The 21985-nt window shown below is 40.9% G+C and overlaps 2 protein-coding genes across 3 annotated transcripts; one reads left to right on the plus strand and one right to left on the minus strand.

The window, feature by feature from the left end:
* The first annotated feature begins 12584 nt into the window (after window positions 1-12584).
* Window positions 12585-15394, plus strand: LOC139651519 (uncharacterized). The gene is made up of 3 exons (XM_071528465.1): window positions 12585-13364; window positions 13747-13802; window positions 14265-15394. The coding sequence occupies exons 1-3, from the start codon at window positions 12879-12881 to the stop codon at window positions 14365-14367; spliced, it is 645 nt and encodes a 214-aa protein (XP_071384566.1). The 5' UTR covers window positions 12585-12878; the 3' UTR covers window positions 14368-15394.
* Window positions 15395-15621: 227 nt separating this feature from the next.
* Window positions 15622-21886, minus strand: LOC139651513 (kelch domain-containing protein 1-like). 2 transcript variants are annotated; one of them, XM_071528453.1, is made up of 14 exons: window positions 21781-21886; window positions 21275-21390; window positions 20363-20433; window positions 19962-20079; window positions 19591-19703; window positions 18650-18737; window positions 18224-18307; window positions 17910-17990; window positions 17722-17780; window positions 17295-17404; window positions 17127-17199; window positions 16833-16917; window positions 16167-16219; window positions 15622-15984 (listed from the first exon to the last, which is right to left on the minus strand). In XM_071528453.1, exons 2-14 carry the CDS (start codon window positions 21380-21382, stop codon window positions 15846-15848), a joined length of 1182 nt encoding a protein of 393 aa, XP_071384554.1. In that variant the 5' UTR covers window positions 21383-21390; window positions 21781-21886; the 3' UTR covers window positions 15622-15845. The 2 variants fall into 2 exon arrangements, with proteins under 2 accessions (XP_071384554.1, XP_071384553.1); XM_071528452.1 differs by having other exon boundaries at window positions 21763-21854.
* Between the last annotated feature and the right edge of the window lie 99 nt (window positions 21887-21985).

The following is a 21985-nucleotide window of genomic DNA, read 5'->3' on the forward strand; positions in this document are numbered from 1 at the left end:
TAGGTCCTAGACAGCATGCTACTAAAAGGCTGCCATGACCTTCAGGCAGTGGCATTCTGGGAAGGGGGGGGGGGCTGTTATGATGTGGAGTAATTGAAACACAGTGCTGTGATTAGCGGGGGTTTTTTGTTCGTGACTTCATGATAGTGAAAGGTCAAGACGTAGCCTGGGTCAGTCATTCATTATCTGGAGCCTGGCAGTGTTGTAGCATGTCAGATGGGCATTGGCGATATAGCTAAAATGGCTAAAAAATTAAGTCAAATGTAATAATCGATCGACCACATTCAAAAAGTGTTACCAGAGAAGTTAAGGAGATAACCCATCATCCCCTGAATATTTTATTGTAGCTGATGATTTTAGATCCTTCATGATATCAGGGTTTAGAAGATCAATAGTTCATGGCATTAGGCTTGTCAGGAGATGATCAAATCAGCCTTCCTGCACTCCTCGTGCTTTTTTTTTTATGCTTTATTTTGACAGAGAGTTAGTGAGAGAGAGACAGGAAGGTATGGGAGAGAGGGAGGGGAGGACATGAAGTAAATGACCACGGGCCGGATTCAAACCAGGATCGCTGCGGGAAGGACTGAGCCTTATGGTAAGCGCTCTACTACAGTGAGCCACCAGGGCACGTCTCCTCATAAACATTTAAAATGTATTCATCCACTATTTATGTCTGGTCTGGAGGCATACAGTAAACATTAGGCTATGTTAGTGTTTTTCAACTGGCTTTGCAAATTTGACTTTGTCGATGAAGTCACAACCTGTCATTTTTCTGAATGGGAATCAGAAAAAAGTATTTGTTGTGGTTAGTCCTTAAAAGTGAAAATGAAAAAATTGTATTCATTGATCCACAGTAGGTTACAGAAAATCCATAATGTGAGATCACATGGTCATCTGAGTGTCCTGGAAGTTTTCAAGAGGGGCGATATTTGGTCTATGCCGTTCTTAGTGGTGGGATTGTTTAGACAAGAATGGACCAAATTAGCAAAATAATATGGAATGAAACACTTCGAAGAGCTCTAGTGACTTTTATGCTAATCTAACTGAAGTGGGCTCTAATGACATATCAAAGGTTTGTTTTTCCAATAATCCATGCATAATATTGGTGGTTCATAATAGTCCTAAAACTGCAGGACAAATAAGTTTAGGTCCTGACACCTATTACTGATCTGACTGATGTAACACTTCCCAAACTGTCCTACAACCCACCTTTGGGTTGCAACCACTGGTTTAGAAACACTACATTAGATTTCAGCCAAAAGAATAGAGAGCAGATGTGATTTTTCCTCTCTAAATGTCCAACCTGAGAAATCTATGTACAAATCAAAGCCTAGATGAGTTGAACTACAACAGAAGGCCAGCTTGCTCTATTGCTGCTGACACCCGGGGTAATTGCCCTGCTCCACTGCTGAAATGTCACGGCTGCTTTTATCCCAGGTGGGCTATTCCATCAACTAATAAATGCCATTGCCCCTCTCTCAGCACCAAAACACCATAACATTATATGAGACAACACTCATAAAAATCACTGGATGACACACACACCTCACTGCAGATGTAATTAGCAGCGCTTATCAAGATCTAATTTGCTCGCTGTTAATGTGGGGGCTAATTTGTGATGTGACTGGTGTTTTCGGGCTCTTTGTAATCAGATAGCATTAAGGGGATTAACAGGATTCTAAATAAGGCAGGGTACGAATGTTAATGTTTTCATTTGCTCTTACAATCATGTTTCATAGTTTTATGATGTCAAGACAATCAAATCAGCTTTTTGATGTGTGAATATATTGCAATAGAATGTATGCATACAGTTTAGGTATATATATATGCTGCCATACTGCATCTATAGAGGTCAATTCTGAAAATGAGGATTATAGTTGCACTTCAAATACATACAAATAAGAACCAAGACAAGCTGTTTTCACTCAGTGTATTATATTCTGTTTTCAATGCACACGCAAACAGGGAATCTGAGTTACATCACCCAAGCCATTCCACTGTAAGGCGTCACTGTTTCCTTCCACATGCAGACAAACTGTCTCCAACGCATGACTATTTGGCTTTAATTTCAGCCACCAATTACCCAAGACCTTATCTCATTTATATGGTAATAACACCCCTGATGTCAGCTCAACCAGTGCAGATCGGGAGCTAAGCAGCGGTGCCCTTTTGTGGCCGGGGCTTGTTCGCTTCATTCTCCCGCCTGACTGCGCCGGCCGGCCAACAGAGGTGCAGTCTGAAGGGATCAGGCAGCAGCTCCGGCTCTCGGAAGCTGCTGTGTGAGGGAAAATGTAATTGACTGGGACATATTGTTGGTAGCATTTATAGAGGTAATATAGAGTCTTTTGTTTTGGGATGTCCGTACAAGGTGTAGCTTGGCCTGTGGTTCAGTTGTGTTGGAGGGGATGTCATTATCCATTATGTTGCAAACCTTTATCTTTAAAAGCAAAGCAAAAATGAAATTGATTATGAGATTAGTAAACATTGAGAAATGCTAAAAGTTCACAAGAAACAATAACATAAACTTAGAATGGTTGCATCAGTGAGCAATAAAAACAATCCACAATATTAAACCAAACTGGTAATGGCTAGTGGCATTGATAAAAAAAAAAAAAAAACCTAATGGCTGTCAACAAACATACCAATTATATGAAAGTGATATCAACACAAGGGTAAACAAGCCATCAGTGCTCCAGAAACTAAAGTTAAATATCTTCAAAGTCTGGCAAACAAGGTCTTTAGTTAAACTGAGCTACCTGATCAATTATTTCTCACTTCTAATCAGTATTCCAAGAGAACATCTTGCAGGTGTTTTAGGAAAACAGTTTTTTTGGCAAATGGAGCGATAATTCTTTCTTTTTGCTTAAAATGGATTAAGAGAGACTTGGCAGGAAGGGCTTTTTCCACATCTGGGATGTGATTTGAATATTGACCTAAAGCTTCAGTGATATCCGTGTCAGACTTTGATAGCTGCTGCTAATGGGAGGTCAGCCAGAGGTGAAAAGAAACTGGGAGATGTGCAGTGAACATAAGAGTTGAAAGTAATGAGATTGCCAAATATCTCTGTGAAATGAGCTCAGTTTGGTGAGTCTGGAAACTTTTAGGGTGGAAGACCTCCACCATGAACATAATTAGTGATTCAGTGAAGAATCATGTGGTTGTTTTCTGTGAAAGGGAGAGAGCTAAGAATGTAGATGACGAAATCAATCTACCAGTGTACATGGATATGTGAAACCTGCAATTTGTGTGACAAAGTATTGTGTCTTCAGCATTTTTACAGCAGGAATAGTTTTTCCTCCTGACCGTCAAGTGTTGGCACGGAGCTGTAATACTGACACAGACCGCGCTTTGTTCGATTCTGTGTTTCCTACATGTTGAAAAATTGGGCCTGTCTTCTACACAGCAGTATGAGTACATTAATGAGAAGAACAGTATTGATTTTCTATGAAAACACTCCACTGCTTTGTTGCATTTCCTTAACCTTGGCTTTCCACGAACCTGAGGTTGCCCAATTCAATTTTTCTTTGTTGGATTTTTCATTTCTCTCTCGGGGGGGAGATTTCATTAACTCTTTACTCCGGTGCTTGGCATCTGTTGTTCCAGCCTCAGTTTAAAGAAAAGAAAACATGGAGAAAAAAAATCTACTTAAAATTTTCAAATTGGAGTGCACTCATTGCTTGGAGGGGAAGATGTAGCACATACCCTACATTTACAATTCCAAAAGCGTCCCGTTCCAAAACATAAACATTTTGTATGACGGATCTGTACTGTCACTTCTCAACAACTCTGGAATCCGGGGGCTTGTGGTGAGCAAAACATCCCACTCATAGACGAGTGTCAACAGCCTGTGTTTTCATGCTGCGTTTTAAAGCTCATTTGGGCTCAACCGTCTTGGCAGGTCAAAGCAGAGCTATGAGCACCATCAGGCTTGTCACTGAGCTGAGTTTGGGATGTTGGTGTTCTGTTTAGCAGCCGTAACATCTCTCCTCTTTCAGCCTGGCGGGTGGCAAAATAAACGCTGTGCTTCTATAGATGAACGACAGACCTCGGAAATACAACCTGTTTGAGTTCTGGACAAGACAAAATCATTTTAATCAAATAAATACATACTAACTCAAATTTCCAAGACCCATCCCATCTGAGGAGGCGTTCTTCCCAGTGACCAGGGCTGCAAGCCGAGGCTGAACTGGGGCTGCGAGCCTCCAACCTCCTGCCCAACCTGTAAACTCCTGATGTAAACTGGGTCGGTGTGAAGAGAGAGAGGTGCTGCTGGGAGCCTGAATTATTCAGCCCAGTCCACTGAGCTCTGATAACACAAGCAGAACAACAGGGGCATGAAGCTCTGTGCAAGACAGCCGGAGAGAGAACGATACCTGGCACCCTGTTTGGAGCAAGAGTTGACTTCACTCGCTTTCAACATCAGAGAAATATGAAAAGGAGAAATGTCATAAATGGTTTAGCATTGTTATACGCTGGATGGGCTCAACAAGGACTATCTTATGCTGTGAAGTTCCCGAAACAAACACTTTTTTCAGGGCAATTTCTCATCAAATCATGCAAACATCTTCATATGAAAAACATGGAAATGTTGTACTTTGTCATGTTTCAGAAATTAGTCTGATGTTACAAGCTTGTTTCCAGAGTTTTAGACAAGACAAAGTCATAAAGTGAAGAAATCTCAATCCCCCCACTCCTCATCCGAACCTCATCTTAAGGCTTTGATCAGCATAACCTACCATATGTCAGAGTATGTTTACTGCATTCCTATCATATGCTGGGGTTGTTAACTTTTACAACCTCTGTTTGAATGACGGGGGAATTGCATACGTCCTCACAAAAACTGTTGAGGAAATCTCTTTTTTTTCCATCATGGACTTTCTGCCGTGTCTGCCAGATCCAACTGAATTAGATGTGGATGCAGACGTGCTCATAAATCTTACAAACACTGAGCTAACGTGTTTCAGACTTGCTTACCAGGTGTAATTTGTCAAGAATGGGTAACTCTATTCCACATAGAGTGCACCCTTCTGCTTCAGTAGCTGGCTACACCCATTAGGGTTTGGTGTTCAGCGTGGCATCACTACATCAGGCCATGGCAGAGTTGTTACTGAGAACGAGACGAGACAAAACCAAGGAGTCTTATTCAAAACCCATACCGCAATGTACACCACCATAGTGTTGTACCAATAGTGCTTCCCAGTTTTACAGACAGTGGCACCAAATCCTTTGAGGTGTCAATCACAGCTCATGTTATGCACAGTAGGTATTGGAAAGAATGCATCAAGATTTTTTTTTAGACTACGATATTTAATTTTGTCTTGGGCATTTATGGAAAGAAAGAAAACCAAAAAAGTTGAAGATGAGATCAAGACTTTTTGGATTCAAAATAAGAACAAAACTTTCTTTCTTTCCTTTTAATCATTAGACCAATCTCAACAACTAAAACAAAGCTGTAAGCTTAAGTTAAGTGACCTCCAGTCAATATGAGTTCATCAAGTTTACCTGACACAACTCTGTTCATATATGGCCTATTAGCAGTGCATGGTACAGAAAACATCCAAATGTTTTGTCGTTGATAACTCCGGTGCAAGGAGGAAATCATGTCTTTATAGATTTGCTAGTGAGCTACTACAAGATATTTGACTGAAACTGTATTCATTTGCCATGGATGTTGGAATTGTGACAAATATAGAAAGAAAATACTCTGTCCAGACAGAGTGCCAGGCCTTATGAAAGCCACAAATGACAATAAGGTCTTAGAGTTGACTTTAACTGCATGTTACTGAAGGGAAACATTTAGCCAATAATGCTACTGTAATCACACTTGAGTTGATTCCCTCCCCGGAGCCCGATCTGCAACACAAGACACAGCACAGCGAACCAAGAGAATGACACACTGATAAATAAGGAATTACCTCGACACAACTCAGCGCCAACCTTTTTTTTTTGCCAGAGCAGTCGTCAAGTGGCAAAATAGGGTTTTAATTTCTGGTATGGGTGCTTGGTTTAGAAAAAGGTTGAATGTGACTGATATTCGACACTCGTTCAACCTGTGAAGTTCTTGTAAACACTCTCTTAAATGCAGTTCATAAAAGAGAAAACACAAAAAAGAAGCCCATACTCAGTGCAGAGGAGCCAGGAAAAGTCAAAATTGCTTCACCTCCACTGTTACTGGATACAGATTTTTCCCACGGCACAGCTGAGGGCATCACGAGGCAAATTAAGGTCAGTCGATCAGTCAGGCAGTCAGTCAGGCAGTCAGTCAGTCAGGTAACACTTAGTGAGATGATGCACTTCGTCAGATGGCCTCTAGAGGGCGTTTTGACTGTGCAGTGCAGTGTTTCCCATACAGAAGCACAAAATCAAAAGTTGCTCACTGTATCGAAATGGATCTAAATCGATCTCTAATGCGTCTGATCTGCACATCACATCATGTCTGTAATTTGGAGATGTACAGACAGCAGACCCGCAACATTACCTTGTGGTATTTAAGTAACATTAGTGGAATTAGGTAATTTAACCATGTGGCAGTGCTTCAGTGCATAGAATTGAACACACGCCGTGGGTCTGTACAGGATCTGTGCTTGTTTCATCCTCCTCTGACTCTAATTCCAGCTGATATTCAGCACACTGGACTTCCGCTCAATTCATTAAACTTTAGTTCCCATTTAAAATTATTCTTAGTTTTAATTCAAGTTTTATTTCAGTTTGGTGTTTTTAATCGTTTTTTAAGATGATACCTCTAAGGGTCATAAAACTAAACTGCAGAAGGCTATTTAGGTAACATAATGTTAGCGGTATCAGTAGAACATAAACCAGTGTTTGAAGGAATACGCTGCGGACAAGTGAAGTTTCCTTTGCAGGTGGGATATCTAAACTGTGCATGATAATGGGGCTAAGGTAACCCACCCCCCCCATCCTTCCTCTTTCTCATCCCTCTCTCATAACCCCCCCCTCCCTCCCTCCCCAACTCCCTCCATCTCTCTTTTTCCTCCACTCTGGATCGCTCCTCCTCTCCCGCCCCTCTCTGTCACATCGGCTCTGGACTGTCATGGAAACAGCTTGTGATCCAAACCCCTCTCCTGTTCTCTTCAGTTACATAAATGCCACATACTGTTGGAGTCCTGAACCGTATTTTTAGACTGGCATAGACAGGACAGATAATGATGCCAGCCATCAACAGTCCCATTATGTAACACTTTTTCACTATGCACACTATACTTTTTCCCATGTCTGGCATACTTGCTTAGGGCCGGATATAAACATTCATATACTCAATAAACATTGTATCATATGTAGGAATTTCATCCACAGTGCAGCCCCAGTTTTTTGTAATTCAAGGACAAAATACATCATGAACACCTGATCGTACTGTAACCCATCATGTGCTCTGTTCTCTAAAACAAAACCAAAGGTGATGGTTGCCTCTTTATTGTTCTGATTATAGATCAATTGAAAAACAAAAGCTGTGTTGCGTAGGATCCTTGCAAACCTGCTGCAAAAGGTTTCCAAATCTCTCATATATACAATGGCTGTTGCAGGCTTTGCAGGCTTTTCCTGAGGCACGTAAGAACTAACATGGCTGTTTCCCTTTGGACTTGATCAGTTAAATAGTAATGTCATCCAGTGCAGCTGTCCATTCAGTGCCATCTGTGGCCTGTCAGCACCATGGACAGCATCAAACTGGTATTGCTTCCTCTTCTGGATCTCCTGTATTTTCCTCTGCCTTCGAATGTTTTGGAGAAGAAATGCCCAGGGAAGGAATCAAATCAAATTTCATATTCTCTACATGGTTCTGACAGAGAGTCGAAGAGAAAAGACAAGGGATCACTGACAAAAATGGTTTGCTGTTCGGTAGCTGTTTTTCATGGTGGAAACAATATCTTCTTAGCAGTAACGGTATAGCTCCCCCCTTTGCCTTATGTTGAGGAAATGTTTGATGTCTATTTCAATACATTTAAGTCAAAATACCTAGATTTATAGTCTAGATAACACCAACACCAAGCTGTTCCTAGATATTGAAAGAGGCTGCTTTTGCATGTTTTCTCTCATAGCCACTGAGAGACAGCTATTGCAGCCATGAAAGATAAAACAAAGCTGTTGTGCTGGGGATGTTTTTGTACTCCAACCCTATATTCCCAGCGTGATTTCAAAAGTATGCTGAAGGTTGAAATGTTGTGAGCACCAGCGGATGCAAACATCAACCCCAACATAATTATTGCCCAGAAAAGCCAAGAACAAAGATTTCAAACATATGTAAACTCTTTAGGATTCTCACCTTTCATCTCCACCCTTAAAAGTTTCTTTTTCTAAACTGTTTGCAACACAGCATTACTAATGCACAAAGATACAGAAGCCAGCCAATAAGAACCTGAGGGATTTCTGAGAAACAGAGTGTACTATGGCTTTACCTTGGTGTATTCGTTCCACATCAACGTTGGAGCCAGGACTTGACTGAGGCAATGCTTCACAGCAACTTGCTCTAATCGACATGACACACTGTCTGCCAGAGGAGGTATCCCGAATAGCTAGGGAAAAATAAAAAAAAAACAGCATTGAACAAAGGAGAGACATTTAAAACGGTGTCTGGTCGAGGCGGAACCAGGTTAGCGCTAGCCTGGGAGCAAACGGGTGAAATGAGCCTAGGGAGCGAAACAGGCAGCTCAAGCATACAGTACTTCCAGGTCACAAGTCTAGAATAGAATAAAGAATGGAGCAAAGTAGCATCAAATGCAAGGAAATAATGATCAGCTGTCCTAAAAATGAAGACAGCATAGGTAAGGGAGAGTAGAACCAAATTAAACAGAGTCCAATCTGACACATTAGGATGCTGACAAACAAGCCAAGTATAATGTGAAGATTGATTGCTCTCAGTTTCTCTCCTCATGAAGCCTCTTACCTAGTAGGTAATTAGGAAGTGAGCAGATGCTGGTATTGAGTGCTTTGAGAGACTGAGAGAGGCAGTAATTGTTTTCTGTTGATTACATGGCCTTTTGACAGAAAAATGGGTCACTGCAGCACTGACCACAGACTGGGCTGAAAACACCTAGCAGCACACGCCGCAGTGCAATATAGGTGGGAAATATCACATGGAAATATGGGAGAGTATGCAGAGTTGAGTGAAAATAACCTGGAAACTGAGACCATTCATTTAACATGTACATAATTGAAAAAGAGGGTGCAGTGTAATATCTGCAAGGGGTTTTTTGGTTTACAATTTTGCTTACTTTGCTTGATGAAAATTGCATGGCCCTCAGAAAGCTCAGCAGAACCTTTTTTCCAGTTATTGACCGTTGCAAAGCCAAGTTACAGTATCCTTGCAGAAACAATGAAGGAGTAACCTGTGTCCTGTACAGGACTCTCCAGTCTCTTTGCTGTCAGGAATCAGCGTGGGAGATCTGGTGGAGTTTTCTTGAATGCTGGCTCCACCTGCTGGTGATACTGCTGGGTAGAGAACATAAAGTAAATGAATAGACCGGCCAGAGCAAAGGGTGATGCCTTGTCTCTTATAATAAGCTGTAAGTGACAGAGGTGTGACGAAGTCTACTTTGCTTTAGTCCCAAGTCAGTCTCAAGTCTTAAGGCACAAGTCTAAAGTCCAGTCTCAAGTCTAAATGTAGAACACTAAGTCAAGTCAGAGCAAATCAAGAGTCCAGTATCAATTTAATATCTTAAAGAAAACAAAATATATATACAACTTTTCAATGCAATGTTGTTTTAATAGGATAAAAACTTGGTAAGTGTTTCAACTTCAAGAAATTCAATCATTCCATACATTTATTCAGAAAACAGAATTTAAATTCAGTCGTCTGGTGGAACAAATCTCACAACTCTCAATCTAAGTCATTTACACAAACACAAGCTATTTTGTCAAGACTTTAGAAACCTTTTTCCCAAGTCACCAGAATCCAAGTCAAGTCAAATCTCAAGTCTTCTTTTCATGCATCAAGTCAAGCCTTAAGCAATTAAAATTGTGTCGAAGTCATGTGACCCGAGTTTCCACTTCTGGTAAATGAATGTAAATCAGAGGAAAAAATATAGGTGTGTCATCATAATAAATGTGTCCACAATACAAAAAGGTTTGCGATGAGCACTGAAAAAGTTTCCCGCAAACCTCCTCCCACAGCAGACCCAAAGGTCATAAGTTCATGTCTGTGACGTACTTCCAACGTCAACGTAACAGCAAAGGCCTTAATTCACACACAGTAATCTAGCAGATTAAGAGGGATAGCTCAAAGATAAATAGGACTGCTACTGGTTCTTTTACTACAGTTGAACTCCTCTTGGCTGCATCGGTCGTTGCCCCGACAACCTTATGTCACTGTGTCAGAGTTACACTATGCCTCTGTCTCAGCGTTGCTCATCAGTTTAGTTGATTACTTCTGTGCAATGCCTTGGAGGATCTTCTCTGTGACTGCAAAGGAAGAAGCTGAAAAGAAACTGTAACTTTCAAACATACGTTCTGTAAATTCAAACTAGATTTTGTAGCAAAGTCAGTAAAGAGAGAGGGGGAAAATGGTATGCCAGCTTTTTATAGAACAGTATTGTGTTTCTGAAGTAGTATAAGAAATATAGCCATGTGATTTTAGGGTTTAAAAGATATGTGCAGCACTTTATTCATGCACATATCTTGGGGGCTTGTAATCTTTTACTAGAGGACATAAAAGTTCATTCCCAGCTAAAATGATGTGTGTTTGTGTGTGTACTTGTGAGGAATTTTGGCTGCTCCTCATTTCGAAAAAGCACTTTTCGGGTTATGCGTTTAAGGTTCTGATTATCATGGTCAAGGCTAAGTATTTGTTGGTGAGGGTTTGGGAATGAACACGGTCAAATGGAAGGTCCTCAGAAATATAGTAATACAAGACTCTGTGTGTGTGTATGCACTGGTGTGTGTTCTTAACCCCCTCGGTCATGTGCCATGTTTGTGTACCTGGCGGGGCAAGAGGCCCAGACAGTTTTACTGGAATACCTATCAGTGGGCAGCTGGCTTGTTAAATACACTCTAAAGATTAGTTTTTTTTCTACACATATGGCGAAATGTTTATTTGACTCAAACATAACAACAAAAGTTTTATTTGTTGCCCTTCAAATGGACAAATGAGTCATAAGTAAATGTTTCATATTATCTCAACTTTCTGCTGTTGGGAGGGACCAACATTCATTTGTGTCCATTTCAGTGCAAAAGCAGCTTCCAACACTGCCTTTTTTAGGAGGATAGGATACACAAAGCCATGCAGAATCTACAGCGAGAAGTTTATAAAGACAGAACTCGCCCAGTCTTTCAAGTCTCCATGCAAAGGAGGAGGAATATTGTTGAAGTCAGAGAAACCACAGTTATGCAGCGAGCCGGGCTGCGGCAGAACCGCCCCCTCGTCTGGAAGCTGTTGAGTTCTTCTCCAGATGTTGCCGCCTGGCCTCCTTCATGACACGCCAGTGCAACAGAGAATAACAGAAACGGGGGTCTCTCTGTGCTCAAAAAACACAAACATGGCCCCCGTGAGAACATCCAACGACATGCAACATATCCCACACATGAAGGAAGTGTTCTTTGACAATCAGAGGATGAAGGAAGAATTTGCTCCATGCTGGCTGGTTTTGGTTTTCTCACATTCACAGTGCAGGAGATGCCAGTTGCTTAAACGCCAGGTGTCTTTGACTTGGTCAGCCTCCAAAAAGAACAGGTTGCACAGCTGTCTGGCACACACATATGTGCACACACACACACACACACACACAAGGAAAGGGGGGGGGGGGGGGGTACTTAATGAAAGATGGCAAACAACTTCTTCAGTCGGGTTGACTCGGGGTTCTTGTCGGATGGCTCTGGCAGAGAGATGCCCCTGCTGTGTCTTTTGTATGTGCAAGTGGACCAAACAAAAGCTTATTGAGGAATCTCTGGGAAGCCCAAGCTGTTGGAAAGGAATGCCCCTCTCTTGTGTGGCTCAGCGCTCGAGTTGTAATCATTCACCATGCAGTGGGGCTGCGGAGCTGCATGGCAACATCCCTCCTGTCCTCACTTGCCTCAATAAAACCTATTAGCTGAACACAGACGGGCAATGGGCCGGTCATTGTTGCTGATGACATGCGGTGCAGATAAATCAAATGAATTGCCCTCTGTCACTCTGTTCATGGTCATGGGCCTCGGTGCAGTCTCTTCCTTATTCCAGTGAATGGATGCATACTGAAGCAGAGGTTTGCATAAGTTTTCCATTTCGGTTGATTTGTTGATCACAAAGTGCAACTGATTTCTTTCCGTGCCAAGTGAGTAAAGACAGGCATGATTGTGTGAGAGAATGGTTCCTGCATGCAGAGCTTCTAAAGTCAAAGTTAGAAATTAGTTTTTTTGTCCAGTAGAAATAACGGAAACATAAAGGGTGTCTCGTTCTCCCTCTATAAATATGACGTAGAAGGCGGAGTTTTCTCCCTGGGGTCCTGAGCCCAAACTGGTGTTATGTAACGGATACAGTGCTTGATCTCATCCTCATGTAGAATTTGCTCACAAGATTGGTGATTGTAGGTCCGGCTCTCTCCATGGTTACTTTGGGTTTTTCAGTCCAGTCTGGTCTGTGAATGTAGACTAGACTTTTGCGGGATCGTTTCATCGGCGCATCCGCACATCAGGAGTTAGCGCAACATTTGGAAGGATAAACCGGCGGGACACCAGCTCAGCATTGCACTTTTCTTCAGTCAGAGAACTGTCTCATTGCAGTAAACCTTTGTGAAAGCTGGCCTTAACACGCTGCCTAGCTGGATCAAGTTCTTTCATGGTTAATTTTCAGCCCTGAGGAACTCTTGGTGGGCTGTAAGTGAATCTGGAAATGGGAGAGAGTGTGTTTGCTTTCCCCTCTAGGATTTAATAGCAGCGGGGCCAGACGGGACATGGGCAGCGGCACGAGCAGAGGGAAGAAAGTTGCACCTGTGCGTGTCAGCGAGGTGAACGTGACCAAAAGAGATGCGACTGTCACTTCTCCGAAACGCGACAGCCGTCCATTCAAGCCGCTGACACTTCACGCACATTTGCGCAACTGCCGCAACCGCGCGCAACTGGACTGCCACAGTGAAGGGCACGACTCTGAGTTTTCTGCGGAGGACGATGACATTGATGCGGGACTGGACCCGGTTCTGACGGACTATGAGGACCAAGGCAGGGCTTCGAAAAGGAAAAATCCGCCCAAGAAGTCTTTCATCAGATCTAAAACATACGGACTGTGTAACTTCAGTCGCGTCCACACTGACGACGACTTCAACTCTCCTCAGTCTCCAGCATCAGAGACAGCCGAGGAGCCACGTGGCTCACACGGTGGTTCAGGAGATGTAAACAAGAAGGGCAAAAAACACACACCTTCCTGCCCCAGTCAGCACAGTGTAAGAGCTTTACTCGTTTGTCTATTATTAGAAAAAAAAAATCACTGTTAGGCTACTATTCTTATAATGGGGAACAGATAGGCTAGTGAGTTTAGTAGGCTATCCTTATCGTACTTTATGGTGTTTCATCTCCTATGGCATCACTATAATATTCTTATATATTCCTACAAGGATTTATGGTTTTATTATGTTATTTTACAGTATGCTATTGCAGGAATAGTCTTCTTCTTAGGTTCTTTTTAGGTCAGGAGATCATTAGTTTAAGTCAGTACATTTTGGAATATCATTAACAGCATGATGATTTATTAATTAGGCTACTGTTATGTTAAAGGATATATAATGATACAATCCTTCTTTTATCAATTGTCACACCTCCTCACAGGGCTTTTTGACAAGGGGTCCTTGTGTGGAGCCTGTTCCCAGATCAGAAAAACAGTCGTAAGTATAGACCACTCTGATAAATAATTGATTCCCGGGCTCAGTGATGCTCACTACGAGTTCTGTAGTAAAAGCCGACCAGAGCCAGATCAAATTCACCTTGAAGGGGTCGAAATACCAAGCTAATTGTTCTCAGTGCAGATCAGATTAGTCAGACGTCTGCAAGCAACCCAACAACAAACAAGTGTCTATTGTTGCTGATTTGCTTGGATATGTTTGAGGTAAATGTGAAGGAGGACTACAGCACGACTAGGACAACTTTTTTTTGCATAAAGGCCTATCCTTCATAAAGCCCTTTGTGCCTCTTAAGCATGACATACTGATTAATCAGATGGTTATATATGTAGTCCTGGGTTAATTTACTTAAATCTGGCTTGAAAATAATACATCCAACTGTACATTATCACTCTACTTTCTCCTCTTATTCAGCATTTTGTTGGTTTGTTCCTCCACTCTGCCCAGGTCTTTTGGCAGCTGCCATAGCTCCTCTCTCACCATGCCAGTCATCCTGTACGATGGATCAGAAGAGGAGCTGATGGATACTATTGAGAGGGAGTTTAGTTGACCCCCAGCTGAGACTGCTGCAGCGAAGCCTTTTCCGCTGTCTTCTTGCGATAGAGCACAGTTGGCTGGAGAAAAGTTAAAAAGGGGTTTCTGTTGTCAAATTTCCTGCCATTACCTGACTCCTCGGGAGAGATAATAATGCTGCGTTCTTCGTGTTTATGCAGGGTTTTCTTGGATAGATTTAGCTTTGTTTGTGTATAACCAAAACAGCTGCTCCACTCCTTTGCCTAACTCTTATTTAACAACATGAAGCTGTGTAATTGCACAGGTATAACAACAACTTGAATTGATGCCAGGAAGACTCCTCAGTCAGACCAGGGGGTGTTAACTGACAGAGGCCACCGTGGTTTTATTCCCCTGCATTGGTAAGGTGTCACTGTCACCCCCTGAATCCTGTTGCGCTCCCACAGAGCATGCACTTACTTATTTGTAACCTATTACTTACTTTACTTTAACTTGTCTGTTAATAGGAAACAGAAAGGACATGTGGTGAAACATTTCTGTTGTTGGTTAAACTCAGCATAGTTTTCTACAAAATACAGCCGCGGGGCACACTGTTGAATAAACTGCATGAATATATCACGTACAAAGATAGAATTCTCCACCACCAGTTTTGCGCGCATACTGTGTGCAGTTTCAATTTTTTAGCAAGTGGCAACTGTGGAAAGGTATGAGCTGGGATTGTTTACTTAAGGTTCATTTCCTGACCACAGTTCCTGCCCCTCTCCACCCTTCCTTACAAGGAATGTGTGGCAGCAGGGAGATTTTAGATCGGTTCAGCGTGGCCTCTTCTTTGGCAGCTGCTTTTCTGCTGATGGAGACAAGTTTCCAAGTTTCAGCCACATTCAAACATAAAGGCCTTACTGCCACTCAGTGGTGGAACACAAGAACTGTGTGCACGCTTGCATTTAGGCACAAATGCACGCATGCTTGCCCATGCACATGCACATGCACACACATGCATACAAACTGCACAGTGTGATTGTTTGAGGTAAGGTTATCATACGGTACGTTTCAACAAGAAATCTACAGCAAGAATTTTATAACTTTTATATCACAAATAAAAAATTTGTCTTTTTATCATGTGTGAAGTTTTTTGTAGGAAATGTGTGTGTGTGTGTGTGTGTGTGTGTGTGTGTGTACGTGTGTGTGTGTGTGTTATTTAAACTGTGCCAATAGAACATTCCAGTCATTTAGTACAGATTGATACTTAAGATGCCCGGTCATTAGTCTGACAATAGACATCAGGCAAAACCTTTTTGATGTGGCATTTATTCAACACAGTAGCTGTAGCTGTTTTTCAGCTGGCAGACAGTACAATATAAAATATCTGTAAAACAAAATATGCACAATATGTTTTCAAAATAAAAATGCTACCCCAAACCGTGACTAAGCTGTTCAACGGTGAAGGGAGTACAGTACTTAAATAATAAGTTGCATTGTAATGCATTAGGCTGGGCATTTAAGAAGTGCTTTAAGCTAATGTTTCTTCTTAGAAGGCCTGTAGAAGGACATTCTCCTCTGTACTGCAGTCAGTAGTTTGGGTGGCAGCAGGGGGAGCTGGTTTCTAAGCATCTTGTAGGTGCTCACATTCTTCGCAATGTAATCCTCACAAATCCTGTAAGAAAACAAGTCTGTCACCTCTCAGAGTATTTGGGGAAAAAGGATTGTATGGTATTTACAGTACAAGTAATGTCATCCACACAGCAATGGCTGCTGTCAAATTATTTGTGTTGTCTTTATGTGGCTGCAGCTAGTACATTTATTTCTGTTGTTAATGATAAAATACGGAAAAGGTACCTGAATAGAGGATATGGCTGTGTCTGGAAAACTAGAGCATCATTGCAGTGACCCTGAAGACAAATGTGAAAGAAAGGTTTATTCAGTATCTTGTAATTCATCACAAGCCCACATGTTCCTCACAAAATATTGTCTTTCAAAGCCGTGCATTCTATGGTCTCCAGATAATATTATTTGTGGATCCACTGTAGTGCAAAAAAACAGGATTTTTGCTGAGTGTGTTGATTGAAGAATGAAGAATGAATGAAGAATTTGCTTAGGTGAGTCTCTGGCATAGCTTTTTATAATGAGAAAAATTGCAGCAGCGTGGAATTTGTATTACATTACAATTTTGATTTGTGTTTTTGATTTGATTGTAGAGCCCTAATCACTGTTCTGAAACTGTTTGTTTGAAGATTCATTATTTCCTTTCAACAGTTGGCATCCTACCTAGTTTTTCACGCCCAACCTCTTCACAGTTCCCTTCACTTAATTTCAGAGTTGTGCCTGTGGTAATGTGAGTTTAGGTGGAACTTGAAATATTTTTAAAAAGTTGCTTGATTTAGTTTGTCATGTGGTGTTTTCAGTTCAATAACGGTCCAAATGTCTGTGAAATTAAAACAAGCGTCTATCAATTTGTCCCCCCCCCCCCCCCCCCCATCTGTGGATTCTCTCTGTGGTACCTACAGTGTCCACAAGGAGGATGTAGTCGCAACTTCCACCAAACACAATCACATCAGAGTCTTTGCCCGCACATGCTGTGTGCCACAACCTGGAGCAGGAGAAAAGATGAAAGCTTTAGTAAAAACATAAAATCTGTTCACAAATGAACATATTCTCACAGCAGACCATGTTATCAACTGCGTCATTATGTGAATGATTGTATCAGGAAAAGATCAAACTCATTTCATAAAATGTAAGGGCATTCTCATCGTGTAACTTTTGGTTACACACAATAAACAAATAATCATACTTTGCTACCTGGGCTTGTTCTTAAACGGATGCTCCACTTCTCTCCATTTCTTTGTTTCTACATCAAGCACCCAGCTGTCGCCTAGTGAAGAAGGAAAAATATGTTTTAAATGAAAAGAAACATTTTGTTATCAAGGGGAATAAAACAATCTGAATGCATCTGGTGCATTTTCTCACTCATTGGTTTGCAGTCTACACTGAGTCCGCCAAACAGGAACAAGGCAGAGTCTGACACTGCAGTGAGGGTGTGCCATGATCTGCCCACTGGGATGGGCGACTCCGGGACTCTGGAGAAGACATTTAGCACAGTGACATCAAAGATAGACCTAGCAAAAGCTTATGCCTTATTTAAATATGTTAAGAAAGAATACGTCATTTGGGAACACTTGTGGTTTAGTCTTATATAAGATGCATAACACGCCTTGCATGTAGTATTTGAATCCTGGCACATGCTATCCTGGCCCAACTCTTTCCTTGTTTTCCTGTCTCTCCTTACTGTATCTGTCATATAAAACTAATACAATGCTTGAGGAGGGTGGAAGCACAACAAAGCATGTCATTTCAATATGTTAAGTTAAGATTGTCGTTGTTGACGATAACGTACATTTCTGACCACGTCCACGACTCGAGGTCCAGACAGTGAATGTCACTCGTCCTGGTTTCCTACATTTAGAAAAAGAAGAGCCCGAGTTACGTATGGCAGACTTTGATTTATGTTCCTGGTCTTTTAACCTCCTTGTAATGACTGAATACAAACATGGAGAACAATTGAGAAGAATGTAGAGATCTCACCATGACTCTGCCTCCACATACGTATCCTTTACAGCCCAGTGTGGCACTGGCATGGGCGGCTCTGGGGGCTGGAGCGCGACCCTGCACACAAAAACTGTCACTTTATAATGTTCACAGAGTCAAAAAATCTCTGCATTGATCTCCGCACCCATTTCATGCAAATACCTACTGGTCAACTTGCTGTGCTTTTAAAATTTTAACTTTCTTTTATTCCTTTAATAGAGAAAAACCCTTATCTTGAAAATAACTGTCAGTAATCTGAATTTATGTGCTTCAGTTTATGAAAGGATGGATTACACTCTTAACTGACTTACATGGGTTTGTGGTTCACTCCAACTGGCTTGTGTTGGATCAAACATGTGGACCTCATTGTTCCATCCCCAGAACACATTCTCTACCTGAAAAAAAACAACGTGAAGACAGTTTTAAAGGGGCGATAAATATGATTTTTACTGTCCTGACCACAATATATCTGGAGGGATTTGATAGGGTTGTTGATCAGTTCCAATGACTCAGCGATTACTTTGCCAGGTGGTGAGATTTCTGGCTTCCTAAACTCACTCGCTGGCCCATACTGTGTTTTGGAACAAAATCTCATATAAAAATAAAACACAGCAAGGACACATCACCGCCTGCGCTCCCAAATATGTGCTGCTGATCTCTGTTTTTTTTCAAAAATATAAATAGCCAAAGTGCACAGAGAACTGTGAGAGATCTGTAGCCAATAATAAAAATAATACCCATGATGCCTCATCAAGAATGAAGCTTCTGTTCCTGCTATCGATGTCTCTCAGTAGTTTGTGACCGTATCCTCCGAAGTAGATGATCCTGGAGAATAGTACAGAGAAATTACCTAAGATAGGTTGTGGCTTTGTTTCAGGTGGGTCTCTTTAACATAAAAGTAGCAGTTTGTCATTATAAGACTGGGTCCCAAGATGAGGTGAATTCTTCAAATTTGAGTTGAAAATATTAGAACTCCTGAATATACCATTCAGCTCCTTCTGACTTCTATGCATTTAATCTCTATATGTCTTGTAGATAGATCAAAAAGTAATAGGATCCAGCCAAGAAAAATTTAATATTAAAAGAAAAATCGAATACAAACAAGAATATAACCAATAGTGGTTATATAAATGGAGGCAATGGACAATTTCACCACTATGTCATGTTAAGTAGAATGTGTGAATGAAACATATGGGGAAAAATACAGATTACAGCATCATAAGGATGTGCAAAATAACAGTGGTAGAATTTACTGTGACAGAGAAAAAGAGAATGAAGAAAGAATGAAAGTAAAATATATGAAAAATACCAAAAACATGAACTATACACAGTATGAACTAGGTGGAAACAACAACATATTGTATATTCAATAAATAACAATGAGAAGAATACATGAATATGAAGTAAACAGAACCAAATGAATAGCACACTTTGGACCCCCCCCCCTCAAAAAAAAAAAAAAAAAAAAAAAAAAATTCACAGTGTAATTCGAACCTTGCAAATCTTTGTATGTCTTGCATCAAAGCTGGACATCAGTAACTGTAACCAGTAATCTGAACCTGTGTACAGTTGCTCATGGGGCTACTGTAACCCTGCAACCTTCCCTCTGTGAATTATGCAGCAACACAGTACTGGATAAAGTGATCCATTAAAATTCACTTGTTCATATACCGCTTACCTGCCATTATAAACCCAGCAGGACAGTTTGTCTCGGTGCGAAGGAGGAGAACCTGTCTCATGTGTGATTTTCCTCCAGGCGTATTTACCGTCCACCAGGTTGACACAATAGATCTGTTTCAAGTCAAACAGGATCATTTCATCATGCCAAAGACAACTGCATTTAGTCTAAGATGTGACATGCTTTACACACACATACTTTAGTATTGAAACTATAACTCATTATTACGAATTATTAAATCTTGCGACAATCAAGCGCTCATAGACCATGTAGTTTATGTAAAGTAAACCATGTAAAGTAACTGTAGCATCATGGCATGGATTGTGTGGATCAAAAGTGTGATCGCGAATTTCCTCCGAGATCAAGCTCACCTGATTGGTCTGTCCATTGTCATCACAACCTCCAAATATGAACATGTGTCCATTCAGAGAGCAGCCGCAGGTGCCAGACATTGAGGGCGGGACTTCCCCCGTCATTCTGCACATTTCCCTTCAGAAAAAAACAATAAAAAGTGGATAAACTATCCAGTCAACTGCAGATTGACAGCACTGACTGGTGTCATGACACATCTTTCAACAGTGACAGGACAAGAGAAAGCTCCAGGCAAGTAGTTGTCAGTTCAAACAAAGTATGAATGTGATATGAATGTGTCAAAATCAAAGTATGAATGTAATCAGAGAGAGAGAGAGAGAGAAGAAAGAGACAGAGTGTGTTATCAGAATCCACATATTACTTTTTCTTTTTTTCCAAAAACAGGCATATTTGAACTTACCATACACCTCGTTCTAAGTCATATAGCCAGATTTCATCATTGGGTAGGAAAACTTCATCGCCAGCAATTGACTGTAGAGAATGATTACAACATGTCTATTACTATGAAATGGTATGAATACATCCAGTGTCTATCATTGTAATGGCATCGTATCTTCAGCAATCGTGCAACACTAACCATGATGCAAAAAACACACTCCACAGATACTTTGGAATATGTTTGGAAAACAGAGATATGCTTCAAAACACACAACAATTGGCCAAAAAATGCAGAACATGTAGCTGACATTCATTCCAAATACATTTTGAACACTGGAAATACATTCTTCCTATGGACTGGTGACATATACTACTACTACTACTAGTACTACTACTACTACTACTACTATTAATATTAATAATAATAATAATAATAATACTATTAATAATGATATTACTAATCTTTACTTAAATAGCACTTTTCAAAACAGAAGTTACAAAGTGCTTAATTATCAACCAATAAAAAGAAACAAAATAAAAAATTAAGTTTATTATAAAAACAAGCAAGTAAAATTATGAAAATGCCCGTTTGTACAAATGGGTTTTGAGAAGTGATTTTAAGGATGACACTGATTCAGCCAGTCACATTACTCCAAAACCCAGTGAATATATATCTGCAAGTATATCCAAAATACAGTTTGGCCACTCATGTCTTGTGGATAAATGTGATCTAAATGTACAATGTAGCCTAAACTATTTGGCCAGGTTTTGCATATTTTGAAATATAGCCTACCTCAAATCTTTGAATGTGATTTATTTGTTCATTTATCTTAATTTATTTATTGCAGTATGGGTATGCATGATGCAGAGATAGGCCTATCTTTTAAGCAGAATGTAAACCAGGTCTGTAACTCCGGGTAATGTTTCTTCTTACCACATATCCTCCCCACACATACAGCAGATGATCCTCCACCAGAGCTGTGTGGCCGCTCCTCTCCCGGGCCACCAGCTCCGAGCAGTGCCTTTCATGTAAGGGATCCATGACTGCTGCTATAAATAGAAAAACAAAACCGAAACGTGCCTGAGTCAGTATTAGAAAATCAATCTAAAAATGTCAAATACATTCTCAAGACTTGCCAAATCCAATTTGACACCTACAAGCTGTTTGTTGGCTGCTATGGCAAAGGAAGTGACACAGGACTGTTAAAGCGAGGAGGAATGCACAGACGCAAAAACAAGCTTTTCTCCTCCAGCAGGATGTCAGTTCAAGGTATAAAATGCTCTTGACAGCCTTATATGAAGCTTAAAGCACTGTGGTTGACTGTATTTGTAGAAAGTGTGCCATGTAAAGTAGCTTATCCAGTGTATAACAGTGTCATAAAATAACAAACTAAATAGTCGATAACTTGAAAACATACTCACGGGCTACAAAACACTTACAGCTGATCTTCTACTTCCCCTCTCGCCAAAGGTAGTAGGCTACAGGGGGGATGACGTAAAAACCATAACATCACATAACATAAACGCAGGCAGACCTGTTTCTCTCATAACCTATGTCAAGCTAGCCAGAATAAAAAACAAGAACTTCCGGTCGTTTTCCCCCTTCAAAATAAAAGCCTTATTTTGACGAATATAAATATTTTTG

This window comes from Centroberyx affinis, unplaced genomic scaffold (genome assembly GCF_046629955.1).
Source record: "Centroberyx affinis isolate AG114_WGS23_722 - 3 ecotype Tasmania unplaced genomic scaffold, CSIRO-AGI_Caff_v1 ptg001677l_1, whole genome shotgun sequence".
In the NCBI taxonomy this organism is placed as follows: domain Eukaryota; kingdom Metazoa; phylum Chordata; class Actinopteri; order Beryciformes; family Berycidae; genus Centroberyx; species Centroberyx affinis.

Bases quoted from the DNA above. Each gene is read 5' to 3' on its own strand.
- LOC139651519 (XM_071528465.1), top strand. From the start codon at position 12,879: ATGGGCAGCGGCACGAGCAGAGGGAAGAAAGTTGCACCTGTGCGTGTC. The intron at 13,365-13,746 runs GTAAGAGCTTTA...ACCTCCTCACAG, and splicing joins CCTGCCCCAGTCAGCACAGT to GGCTTTTTGACAAGGGGTCC. The intron at 13,803-14,264 runs GTAAGTATAGAC...CACTCTGCCCAG, and splicing joins CCCAGATCAGAAAAACAGTC to GTCTTTTGGCAGCTGCCATA.
- LOC139651513 (XM_071528453.1), bottom strand. From the start codon at position 21,382: ATGGATCCCTTACATGAAAGGCACTGCTCGGAGCTGGTGGCCCGGGAG. The intron at 20,080-20,362 runs GTAAGTTCAAAT...TTTTTTCTGAAG, and splicing joins GACTTAGAACGAGGTGTATG to GGAAATGTGCAGAATGACGG. The intron at 15,985-16,166 runs GTACCTTTTCCG...GTTTTCTTACAG, and splicing joins CAGCCATATCCTCTATTCAG to GATTTGTGAGGATTACATTG.